This window comes from Natator depressus, chromosome 1 (assembly GCF_965152275.1).
Source record: "Natator depressus isolate rNatDep1 chromosome 1, rNatDep2.hap1, whole genome shotgun sequence".
Classification (NCBI taxonomy): Eukaryota; Metazoa; Chordata; order Testudines; family Cheloniidae; genus Natator; species Natator depressus.
Genome location: NC_134234.1, coordinates 135,140,000 through 135,159,580, shown reverse-complemented (window position 1 = coordinate 135,159,580; position 19,581 = coordinate 135,140,000). Strand labels below are relative to the sequence as shown.

Here is a 19,581-nt window from a genome sequence, read left to right as displayed (position 1 = left end):
CATTTTCCATGGGCTAGCCCTCCAGCCAGGTCACTACTTAGTGCATTCTCCTGCCGGCCCTTAAGGCCAGGGCACCTCATCACACTTTCCTTAAAAGATTATTCAGGACACCTCACTGTTAGGAAGTATTTCCTATTATTTTGCCAGTGTTTCCTATTGATGATATCATTCCATTACTCCTAGTTCATGCACCCAGTTAAGACACTAAATAAAAATATTGCCAACCCTTAGTTTCAGAAATCATGAATAGGCCTTAAAAATCATGAGATTTAAATTAAATAATACATTTGGGGCTCTTTTTATTTGCCTTCTGACTTCTAAGCCTTTAGAGTGCACATGGATTACGTTTTCAAGCTTGTCTCCACAAATATAGGAGCTAGATGCTTTGGTTGGTTGGTTGACTGATTTATAAGGAATGCTGAGATTCTCATAATCACATGAGTCCAGGAGCTGGGGCTTTAAGAAAAACACCAAATATCAAGATGTTGTTTTCTCCAGGTTTCTTCCCATCCTTCTGATCTAAATCCCTTTGAATGATTTTTATGTCCTGACTGCTGTTTGCAACTCCTCACAGGTTAGTAGCATCGGCAAACTTCATAAACATGCTATTTCTTCACTTTTCCAGATCATAAATTTACACATTACAAAAAACCAGATTTAGCACTGATCCCTGCACCACCTATTAGCTATCTCTCTATAACTCTGTACCTTTGCCATTTTTACCCTTCCTTTCCTGTTGACAGGTTTTCAAACCACATGACAGTGTTCCTATCCTAGCCAATTCACATTAATTTTGTAAGATTTTGTAAGACACAGGGGTCATCTACAGAGTGGGGTAATGCGCCCTATGGGGATGTGATTTCTAAAATGCATGAATGTATTGTGCATTAATGGTCCATGTAGACCTGCTGATGCTCTAAAGGTACTAACTAAAGATACGTTAAAGCATACTAGGAACCATTAGTGCACATCGGCAAGGTCTACACAGACCAATTAATGTGCAACATGTGTGTGCTTTAGAGCACATTACTTCTTCCATAGAGCACATTACCTCTTCACCTAGGCAAGCCCACGGTATGAAATGCTTTGCTGTAATCCAAGAATGATATTTACTGCATTTCCTTCAACCACTAGTCGCGTATGTATGTCAAAAAGCAATCATGAAAAAACAGTGAGCATAAGTAAATAAAGATGGAAGGTGTAGGTTTACATAAGGTATATATAATCAAGACCTCACTCTTAAGTAATATGGCAGAAACAGTATTCACAGCTGAGGCCTCCACGTCTCACATAGGTATTTTCCTTCTGCCATTCATGTAAATGGGTTTCATCTGTGTGAAGTACTGCAAATATGGCCAATATAATGAGATACCCTTGGGGTTTTATGGTTTTCATTGCCAGATGAAGCAATTGTCTGTTTTCAAAAAGGGGGGAATAGTATAACTGAAGTCACTAAAGTCTGAGATGGATACTAAACTAGATGAACCACTGGTCTGATCCAATATGACAATTTCTGTATCCCTTTGAAGCATACATGACATTATGAGAAGGCACGTTTTAGTTCCACCTTTTGCCCACTGCTCTTGTTCCTACCTCAGTACTCTGTACATTGGACAAGAGAGGGAGGCTCTGAATTAATAGTCCTGATCTCCTCTTCTTTCACAGGTCATTTTCTATAAGGTTTCAAGATTTAATAATGGGCTCTTCAGTCTGGCAGAGAAAGATATAACATGATCCAATGGCTGGAAGTTGAAGCTAGACAAATTCAGTCTGGAAATAAGATGCCAATTTTTAAAGATGAGAGTAATTAACCATTGGAACAATTTACCAAAAGTTGTGGTGGATTCTCCATTCCTGAGAATTTTTAAATCAAGGTTGAATGGTTTTCTAAAAGATACTCTCTAGGAATAATTCTGGAAACGTTCTATGGCCTGTGTTATAGAAGAGGTTATAATCATAATGGTCGCTTCTGACTTAGAATCTATGAGCATGTCCTGATTATACGCATTTAAAATAAGCAGGCCCTTTAAGGGGAAGAATAGTACTTTCTCCAAATCCCTCCCACATGAAGTCAGTTTTGTCAGCTCCTTTAATTTTATTTGTGAGTGTTGTGATAGTTGGTCATTCGCTCAAGGCCCTAGCTCCTGGAGTCAGATTATTAGGTGAAAATCTCAGCTTTTATTTATTTTTAAAGGAAATTTCTAGCCTCAATGGTTGTAGAGGAAATCTTGAAAATTGTGGTTCAGGAACTAGAAGGGAAATTTAAAATAAAAATCTTACTAATTTTTACACCTTGTGATTTTTAGGCCAGTCTCATGATTTTGGGGAGTCTGACCGATTTTTTTTTTGTAACACTTGGGGTTCTGTACTAGGTAGTCAAGCCAAATCTATCCATGCAATACCAAAAAGAGACAGAAACTTTCATCCTGACCCTCTGTCTAGCAAAAGGCACTAGCTTGATCTACCAACCTCAGGATACCACAGATGGATCGGACCACATAAGTTCCCCAATATTTTAAGATGCAGAATCCCTGTTAAGATTCATGTGGGAGGTTCTTAAACTGTTGTTCGTTTTTTCAGCTTGGGCTACAAACATGCAATATGGATAGGCTTGGCAGAATTCTACTTTTCTTCCTTTATAATTTTGATAGATGATATTGATGTTTATTTGAACCATTATTTAGATTTTTATCTATTTTAATTTTCACAGTTGTGAAAAATTATGCATTTAAGCATTTTTATTTTATTTGTATCAATTTAAATTTTCACAGTTGCAGGAAATTATGAGATGACATTATTAATGATAGTAGATGTTGAGATTCAAAAGGTTAAAGCTTTATGAACCATTTAAACACAAATTGTCAACATCGCATGTCAACACATACAAAGTAAATATCCTTAAATCAACAGCTCCTCGCTGTTTTTACTCTTCATTTGCTAGTTCAGGTAACAAACCGAATTCAAAAATCTAAATCACTGGATTTTGACTCTAAGAAGTCCTCAAGCAGCATTTTTCTTACTTTGCCTATCTGTAAACTTCGATTATTTATCAATGGAAATATTTTTTTTGTCAGTGTGTGTGCACAGTTAAATCAACGTTTACTGACATTTACTGGTAAAAATGTAATCCTTGCAAACTTAATATGGGCTTAGGCCATCCCTTCAGCATAGTCACCCCATATTTCCTATATCCTGGGATGGCATTCATCACCTGACCCAGTCCTTACCTTCCTCCATGCGCACACACATTCACAAAGGACTGACTGTGGTATATACCTGTGACTGTTTGTCACTCAGGAGCTGCTATGCTGGAGATCAGGGGTGGGGGGAGGGAGGAAATAAATGAAATAAGCAGGGGGTCATGTACACTAGTGGGGCAACAAAGAAAATAGCAAAGCATGCCCCACAGCTGTACATTACTGCGTAGTGTGGCTCTTGTTTTGCCACTATTGTTTTGTTGTATCTCCAACCAAAGCTAGACATTATTGCTCTGTGTCAGCATTGCTGGATTCTCCTGGTCTGCAGAATGTGTCTTGGAGCTTGCAGCAACTTGGCACATGCAGACAGTGCTGTTGGAACTGTCTGTTTCCAAGAAAATTGAGGTAATTTTTCAGTGTGGGAGAATGTTAGTGTTTGTGGGTCACTGTTGTTCTGACTTGGTTTATAAAGCTGCATGTGGCACTCTCTGTTGTCCAAATTGAATTCAAGGTCAATGAGATCATTGCAAACATGCCCCATATGTAGAGTGTGAACTAAATGGAAGCTTTGAATTCAGATTTATTACTTGATCATCAAACTGACAGGTAATTCCCTAACACTGACACATTGCACTGATTCTGATAGCCAGTATCAGGGGGTAGCCGTGTTAGTCTGTATCCACAAAAACAACAAGGAGTCGAGTGGCACCTTAAAGACTAACAGATTTATTTGGGCATAAGCTTTCATGGGTAAAAACCCCACTTCTTCAGATGCATGGAGTGAAAATTACAGATGCAGACATAAATATACTGACACATGAAGAGAAGGGAGTTTCCTCACAAGTGGGAACCAGTGTTGACAGGGCCAATTCGATCAGGGTGGATGTAGTCCACTCCCAACAATAGATGAGGAGGTGTCAATTCCAGGAGAGGCAAAGCTGCTTCTGTAAAGGAAAATAACAGAACATCACTGGCCATCACGTACAGCCCCCAGCTAAAACCTCTCCAGCACATTATTAACAATCTACAACCTATCCTGGAAAACGATCCCTCACTCTCCCAGACCTTGGGAGGCAGGCCAGTCCTTGCTTACAGACAGCCTCCCAACCTGAAGCAAATCCTCACCAGCAACTACACACCACACCACAGAAACACTAACCCAAGAACCAATCCCTGTAGCAAACCCCGTTGCCTACTCTGTCCCCATATCTACTCTAGCGACACCATCAGAGGACCCAACCACATCAGCCACACCATCAGAGGCTCATTCACCTGCACATCTACCAATGTGATATATGCCATCATGTGCCAGCAATGCCCCTCTGCCATGTACATTGGCCAAACCGGACAGTCCTTACGTACAAGAATAAATGGACACAAATCAGACAGGAAGACACATTTAGGCCCTGACCCTGCAGTCGGATCTTTGCAGGTGGGTCCTTGTGCCTGTGTGTAGCCCTGGTTCCTTGCATGGACACAAGGATCCACCTATGGGGATGTGACTGCATTAGTTAAATAGCTGATAATCTCTTTACCTTCTGTGTGTTGGAAGGGGGACTGGGCGGGGAGGTGTTGGTGTTTTTTTGAGAGAAGAACAGAACACTCTATCCTCTTATATAAATATTTCAGTCCCATTTCAGCTACCAGCTTCTCAGACCAGTATCACTCAATGTGGGTAAGAGATTAAGGCCCTCAATCTTGTATCAGGATTTTCAACAGCAGACCCCCTGCACTAGTATGATGTCCCATGGAAGCAGGGGTCCACACTGGCAGATCCCGATGCAGGATTGGGACCTGACATGGCTCTATACAGGAGTTAGTGGCCTGCAGTTGAGCCACCACATTCACACTGAGGTTTTTGCTATCTAGATAGGGACAATGGACAAAAGACTTCATTAAAAAAAAAAAAAGCACACAGGGTAAATGCCCACTCAGTCCTCTCAGGTCTGTGCTCAATGGAAGTCTTTGAACCAATATAAGATAAACAGCTGTTGCCCAGCCTGCAAATAAAGTGTGAAATCTGGTATGGCTTTGGACCCCTTTACAAACGGTAAGTGTAACGTGGGTACTTACATTTCACTCCTGGTAGCTTGTTTGTTCAATGATCTCATTATTAGTATTAAGGATTTTGCACAATCAGAAGTAAATTATAGGAAATACTGCTTTTGAAATTCTTCTGGGCAGGATGTGCATTTTTATTAGATTACCTCATCCTTGGAGAGAGAAGAGCAGGTCTGTCCAAAGTAGATTCTGATATAGAAGGCTGGCTGCCAGGCATAGTTTCAGTTTCTGGGTTTACACTCTCTAGCATGTAGTAGAGTTGAATGATTTGATTTCAGTGACCGGTGTGTCCAACACAACAAAATACAGAAAAGTGGTAGCCACTGTCATCAGGGTTAATCATTTTGAATTTAAAGTTTATTTTAAGTAGAAAATATACTAGACTTGTTGACATTGAATGCCCTCTGGCAAGAATTCCGCAGGTCCACATGGTAGTGTTTATTTTTTTCTCCCTTATAAAAAGAATGATCATCTTAGTCTTTCTTTCTTTCTACATACCTCTGCTCCTGATGAGCCAGTGGTGCAACAGGCTTAAATGACATCACAAATAAGGGGGGTCATAAGGTACACATCTGTCTGGGCCCCACTATCATCTTAAAAGCATGCCACGTCTGTGGATAGGTAGGGAGGTGTCTATATCTGCGTGCAACAGCCTTATCAGTCTCACAAAGGCTGTACGTCAACCCATCTGTCTCACTGCCACTGGCCCCACTGGCTGTAGTGAAACTGTCACTTCCACAATGTGTGAGACCAATATCATAGATCCTTAAAGTCCTTCGTGTGCGGGAGTCAGAGGGTATGTCTGCATGGGAATAAAAGACCCATGGCATGGCCACATCTGGCCCAGGTCAGCTGACTCAGGTTTGCAGGGCTCGGGCTGCAGGGCTAAAAATTGCGTAGCTGTTTGGGCTTGGGCTGGAGGGTAGGCTCTGGGACCCTCCCACCCAGGGCCGTCCCTAGGGGGGTGTGGGGCCTTGGACATAGGCACTGAGTTTCTATCTGCCGAGGGGGTACTCCCCCCCAGCTCCGCCCAGGCCCTGCCCCACTGCACCCTTGCCCCCCAAGGCCCCACCTTGCCTCTTCCTAGCCCTGCCTCATCTGCTCCCACCCCACCTCTTCCCCACCCAGTTCCACACCCTCCCCGAGTGCTCTGAGCCCTCGCTCCTTTCCCCTTCCCCCCAGCGCCTCCAAACACAGAAAAACAGCTGATCGGTGGTTGGCGCTGGGAGGGAGGAGGAGGCGCTGATTGGCCAGGCATGTCAGGGCAGGAGACGCTGGGGGGAGGAGGAAGTTGGTAGGGGTGCTTCTCCTCGCCCTTGCCTGCCTCCCCTCCCTGCCCGCCTCCTCACGAAGTGCAGGGCCCCCCAAAGTTCGGGACCCCATACAGTCACCCCAATTTGCCATACCATAGGGTCAGCTCTGCTCCCACCTTGCAGGGTCCCAGAGCTTGAGTTCCAGCACAAGCCTGAACATCTACAAAGCAATGTTATGGCCCTGCAGCCTGAGCTCCGCAAGCCCTAATCAGCTGACCTGGTCCAGCTGTGGGTACTTCATTGCTGTGCAGACATATCCATAGAGGCTAGCAGTAAGAGCACTATTTTGCTTGAGGCTTTCAGATGCTCTCCTGTGACATGAAGAAGAAATTTGAACTGAGTTAGTGGTTTAAGCTTTATTCTGGGTGCAAAGTCATTTGTTGCCATTTTTATAATTTTGCAATATTTAATTATATTTTTCAAGTTGTGTATGTTGCCCTGTATATGTAAATAATGTTACCATTTGTGACAGGATCCCCCTGGAGTGCAGCCTGGGACTGTGGGACCACTGTGTTCCCTTAACTCTTTCCAGCCTGGGCTGTCTCTCACAATGCCTTGCTAGTGACCAGCAGCAAGCCCCTCCAGGTGCTGTGATCACTCAGCACAACAGCATGTGGAGCCCCACACCCAGCTATATTGAATGAATGCTCCCAGAGCCACTCATGAATCACACAGGGAAAGGCATCAGAGCCAAATCCCGCCTCTCCCTACCCCCCCCTCTCCCCCCAGCTCCCAGCACTGTATCCCAGGAATATACCGTCTTTCACTGCTCAAGATGGGCAGTGAAAATTTATTGATTGATTCACCATTTCAACAATGGAAAGTGGACATACACCAGCCTTTGACAAACCTGAGCAGACCCATACTTCATTCAAACACACTGGTAAAGATAAACAATTAAACAAATGTATTGACTATAAAAGGTAGATTTTAAGTGATATTTAAGTGATAGGCAAAAAGTCAGAGTTAGTTACCAAAAGAAATGAAATATAAGCACACAGTCTAAACTCTCAACCCTATTAGACTGGGCAGCAACTAGATTAACTAGTTTTTCTCGCCCCACTGGATATTGCAGTCTTTAATATACAGGATTGTTCCTTAAACCTGGGCCAATCTCCTCTGTTGGAGTCTTGTCTTCTCAGTGTCTTGGTTGCTTGCAGTGTAGGTGGGGGCAGGAGAAAGCCAAGCCTGGGCCCCCTGTGTTCAGTTTTATTCTCTCAGTCCATGTGCTTGTAGAACACAAGTCCAGGCATGTCTGGGGGGCATTCCTGAGTCTCCAGGCAAAGTTGAGCAATCCCCCTGGTGTGGCCTCATGTAGGTGAGTCATTGAATTGTAGTTTCCTTGCTGGACAATGGCTGTTGATGGGTTGTTTGACACCCCGCCCGGGCTTTGGTTACTTTCCTTGCTGTTGCCTCTGGGGAGCTAATATCTGGCTGATTCTCCAGTTGACAGCATGTTTTAGTGACAATCATACAACACAATTCTCATAACTTCAGATGCATTAATGATATACATATATGGACAGAGCAATGACTTTCAGCAGATTGGAACCTTTTCCCGATACCTTATAAGGCATGCTTTATATGTAAGATCACAATTATATACAGATGAGGAATATGGGGGCTACAGGGTGTGCCCTCAAGATATAGAACATCACACAATTATACTTTGTTTTTCTTTGATTTCTATGTTTCAGATTACATACTCATCACAATGTGACAGCTTGGATTTTTGTGGCTGTATCCCGAGCTTCTGTAAATTGGTGGTGATATGTCCAAATTAGGGCTGTCAAGTGATTAAAAAAATTAATTGAGATTAATCGCACTGTTAAACAATAATAGAATACTATGTATTTAAATATTTTTGGATGTTTTCTACATTTTCAAATATATTGATTTCAGTTACAACACAGAATACAAAGTGTACAGTGCTCACTTTATATTTATTTTTGATTACAAGTATTTGCACTGTAAAGAAACAAAAGAAATAGTATTTTTAATTCACCTAATACAAGTACTGTAGTGCAATCTCTTTATCATCAAAGTTGAACTTACAAATGTAGAATTATGTACAATTATGTATGCATTCAAAAATAAAACAATGTAAAATTTTAGAATTTGCAAGTCCACTCAGTCCTACTTCTTGTTCAGCCAATCGCTCAGACAAACAAGTTTGTTTACATTTGTAGGAGATAATGCTGCCCACTTCTTGTTTACAATGTCACCAGAAAGTGAGAACAGGCATTCTCATGGCACTGTTGTAGCCGGCGTCACAAGATATTTAAGTGCCAGACGCGCTAAAGATTCATATGTTCCTTCATTCTTCAACCGCCATTCCAGGGGACATGTGTCCATGCTGATGACAGGTTCTGCTCGATAACAATCCAAAACAGTACACACCGATGTATGTTCATTTTCATTAACTGAGTCAGATGCCACCATCAGAAGGTTGATTTTCCTTTTTGGTCGTTCAGGTTCTGTAGTTTCCGCATCAGAGTGTTGCTCTTTTAAGACTTCTGAATGCATGCTCCACACCTCATTCCTCTCAGATTTTGGAAGGCATTTCAGATTCTTAAACCTTGGGTCCAGCGCTGTAGCTATCTTTAGTAATCTCACGTTGGTACCTTCTTTGCATTTTGTGAAATCTGCTGTGAAAGTGTGCTTAAAATGAACAGCATGTGCTGGGTCATCATCCGAAACTGCCAAAAACATGAAATATATGGCAGAATGCAGGTCAAACAGAACAGGGGACATACAATTCTCCCCCAAGGAGTTCAGTCACAACTTCACACATGAAGGAATCAAATTCCATTTTGAAGATTTCAAATTCTGTGATTAAACTGGTGGATTGTTAGTCCAAGGTTATAGAGAGGGAGATGGAGAAGAGAGAATATACACTACCGCAGGAAATAAGTTACAGGAAAAAACACATGGGATAGCTAGGAGCTATATTTCACTGTGTATATGATATTGAGAACTCCTTTCTGGGTTCGGGCTATTTGTAGCGATTTTGATATTCACATATTAATGTACAGTGCATACATTTAAAACTTTATTGCATCTTCTTATTGTTCCTGTTTAATTGTGTTTCTGGTATGTCATCCAACTCCTTCCTGTCCCATTTGGGGACAGCACTTTTTATATATATAGATGGCGACTTAAGTTATTAAATTCAATTTTGTTGTGAAAAATTGAAACAGAATTACATGTTATGTTAGTATAATATAAGATGCAGGAGCACCAGCATATTGTGATTGCAGTGGTCACATTGCCTGGGGGAGACTGGAAAAGGCTTATATGATATCCAGTCCATCTCCCTTCCCATGCATAATTGTTTTCTGCTGTACATTTTGTATTGTCTTCAAGAGTTAGCTAATTCCCTAATGGCCTAAAATGAATATATTCCATTTTTATTGACTTATATATGTTCACAATTTTCAAAGGATCCTGGGCCTGTTTTATATAAATCATTATTTTACAGGGTCTTTTTACTTATTGATTATTCAGATCTCTTGTCTTTGTTTTTCTTGCAGAAGTCCAACTTTTAAAGAGGAGCTCAGGATCTCAGCAATTTGTGAATTATTAATTTCATCCCTTCCTTTCATTTTATTGTTTAATTTTATTTATTTTGAATTTATATATAAAAGGATACCTTTCCCTGGGTGTTAACTTTTTCTTATATTTTCTGGGAGTTAATTTATCACAATAAAAATCACAATAGATAAATGGCAGCATGCCACAAAATCCTGCCCTTCTGCAGAGAAAAATAACAAAAATCCTCATCTCTTTTTCCCAAAATTTACTTCTGCCCCACTCCGTTCAGCCCTCCCCAAACGTCTTTGCAGCATGCCGTGATGGTAACCAGATTTGGGATATTTTGGACAGGAGGTTAAGGGAGAGAGAGTTCTACAGTTAGGTGGTATCAGGGTAGCAGCCGTGTTAGTCTGTATCCAGAAAAAGAACAGGAGTACTTGTGGCACCTTAGAGACTAACAAATTTCTTTGAGCATAAGCTTTCATGAGCTACAGCTCACTTCATCGGTGTGGTAGTCACTGAGCATGCCCTGCCAGCACCTCTCTCTCTTACAAACTTAATGATCATTAGCTTCAGTCCCTCTGATAATTGCAACTGTGACAGGACTGCATGGGGGAAAAAGGTGATCTCTGAAGTAGGTAAATCGTAGGCCAGTGTCAACCCCTTAAATTTCAACAGACAGCCAATGCAGGTCATGAAACACCAGTATCCTGTTCATAGAGCAAGATACTCCACTTAGCAGCAGGCAAAGTGTAGCATTCTGCAGTAGCTTCAGCTTTCAGAAACTTGGGTTTAAGGTTTTTCCCCTGCAGAACATGTTGCAGAAGTCCCGATCTAACGGTGGTGAGAAGTTCCTTCCTAGCCCTGTCAGTGGATGGTTGGTTTATGCCCAGAATCAGTAGAGTTTATATCCCTTATTTTAAAAATTCAGTCTAGAAATTCTGGATATGCTCACTATTCATATTAATTTCTAGGTCTCTCCCTCCCCTTTTTTTTAATTCGTTGTCCTTGGCCTCAATGATATCTTGTAACTGCAGATTCAACAGGTTAATTGTCATTTTCTTAAATTGTTTCCTCTTATCAGTTTTAAACTCTTCACCTTTCACTTTAATTGAATATCCCTTTGTTCATATACTTTGAAAGATAAAGGATAAGTATGATAATGGACTTGAATGACCTAAACTGTAACTCCTGAGGTTCTCTGATAACTTGGACACTCATTATTTATGAAATAGTTATTTAGTCTTTATTAACAACATTTGATTACAAAGCAAACAGTTGAAGTAAAAGCGTTTGTTTGTGTCTTTGATTTCTCTGTTGGTACTATTAACATTGCATACAGAAATATTACATGTGTGTGCAGCCTGAATCTGTGGTCCAAACTGCTTCAGGTATTCATGTTAATTCATTCATTATTGCTTGGAGATGAAAAAAAATTAGCTTCTAAATGAGTTTTTTAACAAGCCGTGGAGAATGAAAACTAAACTGTTGTGCTTTGATGTCTTGGAATTTACTCTTAGTCCTTTTAATATGGGTCAGGTAACCTAATCACAACAATCACATTCTTTGTTAGCAGTCTCAGCAGGGAAGGCAGGAATTGATTTGGCATGGAGACTAACCTCTCACCCCTTCAGGTGGTCCCCTCAGGAAAGCATGGAGGCACATAAATGGATTAGTGTGGGGAACCTTACATTGCTGGCTGTTAGTTCAACACTTTCCATGAGCATTACATTCATCTGGTTGTGACAATAGTACAGCTCTGTGCAACAAGTGAAACACAGATCTATTTCCATTCCATTCCTGTTTTCACATTTGTTTTTGTATTCCCTTTTCAGACTAAGCTTTTCCATTGCATTTGTACCCTCAGTTCATAGTAATATGATGGGAATATGACTAATGTAGATCAGTATCCTAATTGTTTTAACCAATAATGACTGATGGGTAGGGTATTTCCTGGCAGCTAGTGACCATCTGGAGGAGGCCTTTAACCCATCTGGTAATTAACTGCCAGGAAATGATTGACTCTGACGTTGTTATAATCTGTTATAAACCAAATAGATTTTTTTTTCTTCCCTCACCATGTCTATTGCACTACCTACCTCATGTGCTCTCCCTGATGAATATTTTTTCTTTACTGAATAATTTATTATCTGTATATGTAGTTGTCCAAGATGCACCAGGAGCTTTACAGAAATAAAAAATGTGGTTGCTGCCCAGAAGAGTTTACAACCTGGGGCCTCAATCCTGCATTTGGATCTGTTCAGTGGACCCTTGTTGAATTAAAAGGGGCTCTACAACAGATGCGAAGGTCTGTCCACTCAGATTCAGTTGCCATATCAAGGCCTACATTTAGGTATAAAGCTACAAAATTGGAAACAGACAACAGGGGGATTATGGGTAGGGAAAATGATGGTTACAATAATGTGCAGCATCCCTAAAAGATATATGTAGATGAATGTTTGCATGTAGGATAGTTATATAACAGTAACCACCCAAGAAGCAGCATTGACTGGCTCTGCATGAGACCTATCTGTCACTGGTCAGAAGGACACATCACTCTAACGCAGAGCCTTGAAGAGGAGGAAAAATTGAGGGACTCTGGGCAGAGCCCCCGCAAAAGTCACTATTTGCTCATACCATTCATAATGTTCCATGAATTGTGCGCAGCTCCGATTCTAATATCCTGATGGCATGTCATCAGTATGCATCTAATCACAAATGCAAACGGAATCTGTGTGATTTCTTCATTCATCTGACAGGAAACAACTATTTTAGGAGAAAAGAGCAGATAGGACCACTAATTATGAGATCTGAAGATGTGGGATTTTCATACCTCAGTTACAAATTGTAATCTGATCAAAAATTGAATCACAATTGGAAATGCACCATAGTGAATTAAAAAAGTGTGTCCTCTGAAAAACATTAAAACAAAAATATCTTTTAAAATGATACTATAAAATACTTATGGAAGCATTTGAACCCACATGTTGATAGAATTTATAACTTTGTTGGTATGTAAACTCCACTTCATTTCATCGTATTTTATTTGTTTTGTCTGAGTATGGCAATAAAGTGCCAGCATTAAAAAGGTTCAGTAAATCAGCTCTGATATGTAGAAAGCAAATTGATGGAGGACTTAGTGTGCTTTTGTCTGTCATGCTTGCATTAGAAAATGCAGTTTTGCCTCATTGGTGCAGCCATGATTTCATTGGGCTATACAGCTTACATGTGGCAATGATTTCATCTCATAATTAAGAAAACGTTTACAAATAAAGCCTGAGGAAGGAAGGAAAGAATGTTCAGAGTGATAAAAATTACAGACTTGTGAATGGGAAGTCTTTGAAGGGTATGCAGTGTGGGTAATCCTTGGTTTTAAAAGGAAATTTGTAAGTATTGATTAATGACACTGTGTTTTTTGTTTTTTTGGGTTTAATATGGAGAATCTGCATATGATTAGAATGGGCCACTGCTAACTAAAGGCCAAATTCTGAACTTCTTACTCACTGCTTGGTCATGGAATTTTCCACTGAAGCCAGAAGAGTTTATCTGAGCAAGGATTACAAGAAAATGAGCAAAGACTTCAGGATTTGGCTTTATGATTATATATCTTAGGCACTTAGGAAGTGGTGGAGATATTTTTACATGTCTGGTAGCACTGCATAGTTAAGGGTCCTTTATAAATCATCTTCAGGATGTGCATAACTTACAGCTAGACTGGTCCCTTGGGTATGTGGAAGGGGGAAATGTCAACTCCATGGCAACATATTCTGTCCCGAAGCCCTCTGAAGAGCTCTCTGTGGAGTTAATGGTTCATGAGCAGAGAGAGACTGGAAGGGGAGGGTGGAATTGGTTTACTGTTTGCATCATCTCTCCCTATTTCCCATGGGAACCACTAGGAAATCCACAGTCAAATGAATTCTGAGGCTGAATTAGCTTTTTGTATGGAGCCCTTCCACTCTGTGAAACCTTCCTTTAGGGGAGGGCTCCCAAGGCAGCTGTAAACAGGGAAAGCCCTGTCAGCACAGCTCCACCATGGTGAGTGACTTCAGAAGCACAAGGTCCCTGCATGGATAGCTCTGTCCTTTGATTACATAGGCAGATCCCCTGAGATCCAGACACTCTCTAGGCCAACCCCCGCCTTTTGTTTAGGGATGAGAGCTCCATACCTTTCCCCCATCCCTGAGGAAATGATCTGGAGGCCTCTTCAGGAGTTTACCTGTTAGTGGGCTTTTCCACAGTGGGAAATGATCTGGCCCGTGTCTATGGAAACTCGCTCTTGTATGAAGTTGGCCTGTAAGGTTAAAGCCTAGCTGCAATTTGAAGACACAGAAGAGTAATGTAACATGGCTAATAATATTTGTGCCTTTACAGAAGAATAAAAGGAGGCAAATTTACTAATTCTGTGGCCTTTTTTGTGCTGTGACTTTAGAAGCAGATTTTATTTTTTAAAGGATGGTTTTGCAGTTCATTAATCCATACATAAAACAAAGCCCTTTGGGTATTGGGTATTTAACAATATGAGTTAACCCACAAAGATGCAGATAGTTTAAACCAGTCTAGTGTACATGTGCAGGAAATAATATCCAGACGCATGTCTGTTATATTTTGGATGTGATGGATAAGGCTGTATTACTTCGTCAGCGATCTCCTACAGAAAACAGTAAATGATTTTGTCGTGAACAATATAAAATCTCTGTAAAATTCCAACTCCCTCTTTTAATTCTTCTCCATCCCAGATTTTTCTAATAGTTCCTAACCCTTTCCTCTATTGTTGATTAATTTAAGTTTAAGCACTGAGTTTATGCATTCATGTGATCTCCTTCACTGTGCTTTGCATCTGCAATGAGACAACTTATTTATTATCCATTTATGTAGGACTGTAAAGTGTGCACGGTACTTTACAACTGGTCAGCGTGCCATACAAGGAACGTCATCACTGCTCTAAGGTGCTCATGGGCTAACGGCATAAATGGGAATATTTCTTTAAAGAGTTCTCAGAAGCTGCTTAAAAGACAAGATGGAAGAGGCTCCATTGAGATCCCTGATGCAATTTCAAAGCCAAAAGACTGAGCCCATTGTGTTCATTACAATGAAGGTGAAAGTGATCACTTGCTAGTGGGAGGCTCTGCTTGGTCTTGCTTTAGGTAAACAAAAGAAAAAGCCTCCTGTTTACAAATCATCCTCTCTCCCCCTAGGATGGATTAAAGGAAGAGAGAATGCTTAATGTCAACATCCTCCCTGTTCCAACATAACAATAAAATTACTCTTTTCAAACTAGAGCTCAAAGGCCACTGAAATCATCTTGAAAATGTTACTTTGTGTGTGTGTAAACAATGAGACAAAACTCACCCACTACTTAGGAACTGTTTATAGCATGCTGATGGTACTAAATCTGTTATCAATAACTTTAGAGGCCACTGTTGTTCATTACAAACTTCATTTGTTTTGTTCCAATCTGAGTCCTTGTTAGTGTGCATAAAAGGCAATTTCTGCAGAAAGTCACGTCATAAAATGCAAAATTTTTAGTATTCTGCATTCTGAGTAAAATGAACACTACTGTAGTTTGAAAAAATATTTTGTGAAAATGGCTACGTTGTTGTTATTCAGTGACCTAGATGTGTCATGGGAGGGCTGTGTAAAAACTGTCTATTGCACCCTGCCTTCAGATTTCGCTATCATTGTTCGTTCACAGATTCTTTACAGCGTGCTCTGTCCTGTGAAAACAGAAGAAGACATAGTCCCTGTTCCAGGGATAATCTCCTGCAAACATTTACTGTCAAGTGTAGTGCTCATTGCTACAGTAGTTCCATATGATATATCTACATTTCAGAATTTTTTGTGGTCAAACATGAATCTTAAATTGGCTGCTGCAATACTGACTGTCAATCAGTGTAGATGACCGAAAATCATGTTCAAACTTGTGTCAACTCTTAGTTAATCTGCTAGCTGATGTTATGCTGAACACAATTTGCTCTAGTTTATATTGGCCAGTCAGCTGTGGTCAGCATTGTGTCAGCAAACTCAACTCTTCACACTTCATGGTAAAATTTTATAATGCCCATCAACATCTGTAGGACTAATGACACTGAGCATCCTTCTGAAAATGTCTTATAGAATTTTGAAGCGATGAAACCAATGTATTTATATAGAAATCTAATGGAGTCCAATAAAAACTACTCTAACTATAGAATTTAATAGAGAATGATAGTGTTTCTAGATTTTTTTTAAACATATAGAATTCTATAGCAGTGATAGATTTCTTTATTAAATTCTATAGGATGATTCAAATCCCTGTAGCAAGGGGTTTTTTTCTATTAAATTCAACAGCACTTTTCTAAAAGGACACTAGCTTAGTAGTAAATGTTTCCAGGAATGGGCTCTGCATTGTTAACTATTTTGAGGGAAACATTCTGCCAAGACTGCAATGCTATCAAATCTAGCAACACTCCACTGGGAGGTGACTGAAAAATCAGGAGAAAATGGCTGTCAGCATTTTGGAATGGACTGCCTTTTCCTAGATACATTCTGACAGCTTAACCAAATTATTCCAGCTAAACAACTTTATATAACAATAGTGAACTTATCAGTTGCTCCTGTATGTTTGTCATCCAGTTGTTTATATAAGATCTAAGAACATTTTAATAATTATATAATACCTTAGAAGGTTCTGAGATAGCTTTATCGCTTGTCTCCTAGGAAGGAAGGCTGTACATATTGGAGGATTTTCTTTTGGGGGCCTTTTTCATGCAAGTCTGGAAGTGCCTCTTAATTAGAAAAACTTCCAAATAAGGATAGGCCAAGTAACCTCCCCCCGACTGGAAAAAGTATTTTATTGCAGTAATAGTCCTGTTGGATATATTTATTAGTTTTATTTGCTTCTGTTCTATTAACATCTGTTGCATGCGTGAGATTTCATTGTTGTTGCTGACTTCTCTGAGGAGCGTTTTTGTACAAAACAAGGAAACATAATCATGAGAACACTGGCATCTTTCAGATTGTTAGACAGTTGATAGCCAATATGGGTATGCACGCATGTTTGCCTGTAGTCTCCAAAGGCCAAATGTAATATTGTTGATGGAGATGGGGGTTATGCCTGTGCTTAAAAAACACCTAGATTTTTTAAAAAAAATCTTGATTTTCTTCAATATTATGTAAACGATAAGAATGCATGTATATAAACCTATTTATCCAGCTTTTGGTTAGCTGAAAGTCGGGCATGTCTCTACACATCTATGCATTTCTCTTCTGCTTAGCTTTTCTAAAGACTTGTACTGTGACTATCATACCAAAAAGAGAAAAGGCTACTCTTCACACAATTTCTTTTATTGGATGGGCTGGACACTTCCCATGAGTATACAGTGTATATTCCCAAAGGAATAATGGCTTCCTTGAAACAAGCAGATGTAGGGAACATTTTAAATATTAATCAAAAACTGTTCCTCCTCAACTCCAACCTCTCAGTTGGTAACTTTGTAACCTTGGCATAATGGTTTACTCTGAACTTTTCTCCTTGATCCTGTATTTTTGTGAAGCTGCCACTATACCAGTGGAAACTCCTACCTTGACTCCATTGCTATAGAAATCTTCATCTTTCACTTCATCTCCTCTTGAGTACTGCAACAACCTTCAGTATTGAATAACTAGAACTTGGGGAAGCAGACTTCATATGTACAGTGCTGTTGCTTGCCTTCTTGCACGTACAAAGAATATCTTATCCTCAAATGCCTTTACCACTATTCATCTCTGGACCCAGTTCAAAACTGTATAAGCCTTTCCCATGAGAATTTGACTTTATGCTACTTCTCACTCCCCCTGTTCTGTTAGCACCCAGCCTCATTCCCTCCATGCAATCTCACCGTTTTTGGGTGTAAAAGCCATTTTTCTGCAGGTCTTGCTATATGGAAGAGCCTATCTGTAACTCATCACCTCATTCACACTTTCAAACATTTCATATCTCAGCTGGAAATACAGCTTTTCCCCTTTGTCTTTACCTCTTGAGCTCTCTCATTTTTCTGTAATGTATTTATTATTTAACTTTGTCGTGGAACTATTTAAGTGTGAAAAGTATTTTGGAAAATGCTTCATATGAAAGATGCTACAAAATACAGTTAAATAATTGTAGTGCTGAAATGATCTTCAAATACTGTATGGAGTGTGTAACTCAATTTTTTTTTTGTTAAATAACAATAAACTCAGTTATTCATTTGACGACATGCTATTTATTATGTGAAAGTCATTGTATGATATCAAGGTACATTTATAGAAGTGACCTTTTTCTCTCTACTTCTTCCCTAGTCAAAGGTTTATACTCGCACACCAACATTATATCTGGACTTCAAGCTGGACAAGGAGCCAAGCACATTCAGCACAAAGGTAGGAAAGATTTCATTGACCAGTTTAACAAAGACATTGAAGCCACTTCTCCTGTAATGGGTTGAGTATGAATCTCGGTATCTTTGTATCATTATAGGTAAAATATTCTCCTTATGGAGTGTTCTATATCCTCAGAGTTTAAAAGTTAGTTACCCTTGGCCAAATGCTGCCCTTGAATACAGGGGCATAATTCTCATTGATGTGAGTATCGTCCATGTATCCAAGGGCTGAAGATCCTCCCTGTATCTAAAGTATAATACTAGGTTATCAGGCCAAATTTTCTTGTCTGAAAACCATTAATAATTGGGAGATGTAAAACTAGTCCAATTCATGTAATTTTGGGAGACTGGTTTGGAGAAAGGGATGTGCCTGGTTTGGATCCACTAGTTGGCAGTGACTAAAAATGATTACCATCCTCACCTGTGTAGTGGCTTGAGTGAAAGGATTGGTGCTCTCAGATTTGGGGTTGGGGGTTCACATCACAGTTGGCACTGTAGTATCTTTATCGCTGTTCTCAGTGGGGAGATTTCAAAGTAAAGCAGCAAGAGGACTAAACTACTCTCTTCCCTTCACTGCATTAAAGTTGAAGCTATTGGTGAGAGAATTTGCACACAGTTGCCTGTACTATGCCTTGTCTGTGGATAAATAGGGCCTCCACTCTCTGGGATTGTAAATCCCAATTCACAGCAGGGTTCAGTGGCCCTTCCCTCACTGCGGGGGTGGGCCTTCCATTACTTTGGTGGACTGTGCTCACCAGTCCCAGTCATTGGATAGGCTCACCACTAAATTCACTTCAGTTGGGAAACATTAAGAAGATTAAAACCAAACCAAACTAATAAACAACCTAAAGTTAATTGGTTAGCTCTCTGTATTGGTCCATGAGAAGCCAATTCAAATATCTTCAAGAATCAGCCATTTTCCTAATTTGATAGCAGAGAAGCAGTTTGACAAATGGTGGAACATTATTAAAGCACAGACTACTTGAGCCTTAGAGTTTAGCTGTGGTATTTCAAACATTGTTCTCTCACTATTTCCTTGTATGTAGAGTTTTAATATAGCCTTTGTAGATTTGTTAATTAATAGATTACACTCTGTTGTATAGC

General features: G+C 40.0%; 1 protein-coding gene and 1 long non-coding RNA gene across 2 annotated transcripts in view; one reads left to right on the top strand and one right to left on the bottom strand.

The window, feature by feature from the left end:
* PIR (pirin) overlaps positions 1-19,581 on the top strand; it is a 64,094-nt gene that overhangs the window by 16,473 nt on the left and 28,040 nt on the right. The window contains 2 exon segments of the mRNA XM_074943520.1: positions 18,401-18,449; positions 18,452-18,478. Of these exon segments, the coding sequence (XP_074799621.1) occupies positions 18,401-18,449; positions 18,452-18,478 (76 nt within the window).
* Positions 4,060-17,780, bottom strand: LOC141983174 (uncharacterized). The gene is made up of 3 exons (XR_012638313.1): positions 17,666-17,780; positions 12,743-12,871; positions 4,060-4,141 (listed from the first exon to the last, which is right to left on the bottom strand). It is a non-coding gene; the product is annotated as an uncharacterized LOC141983174 (long non-coding RNA).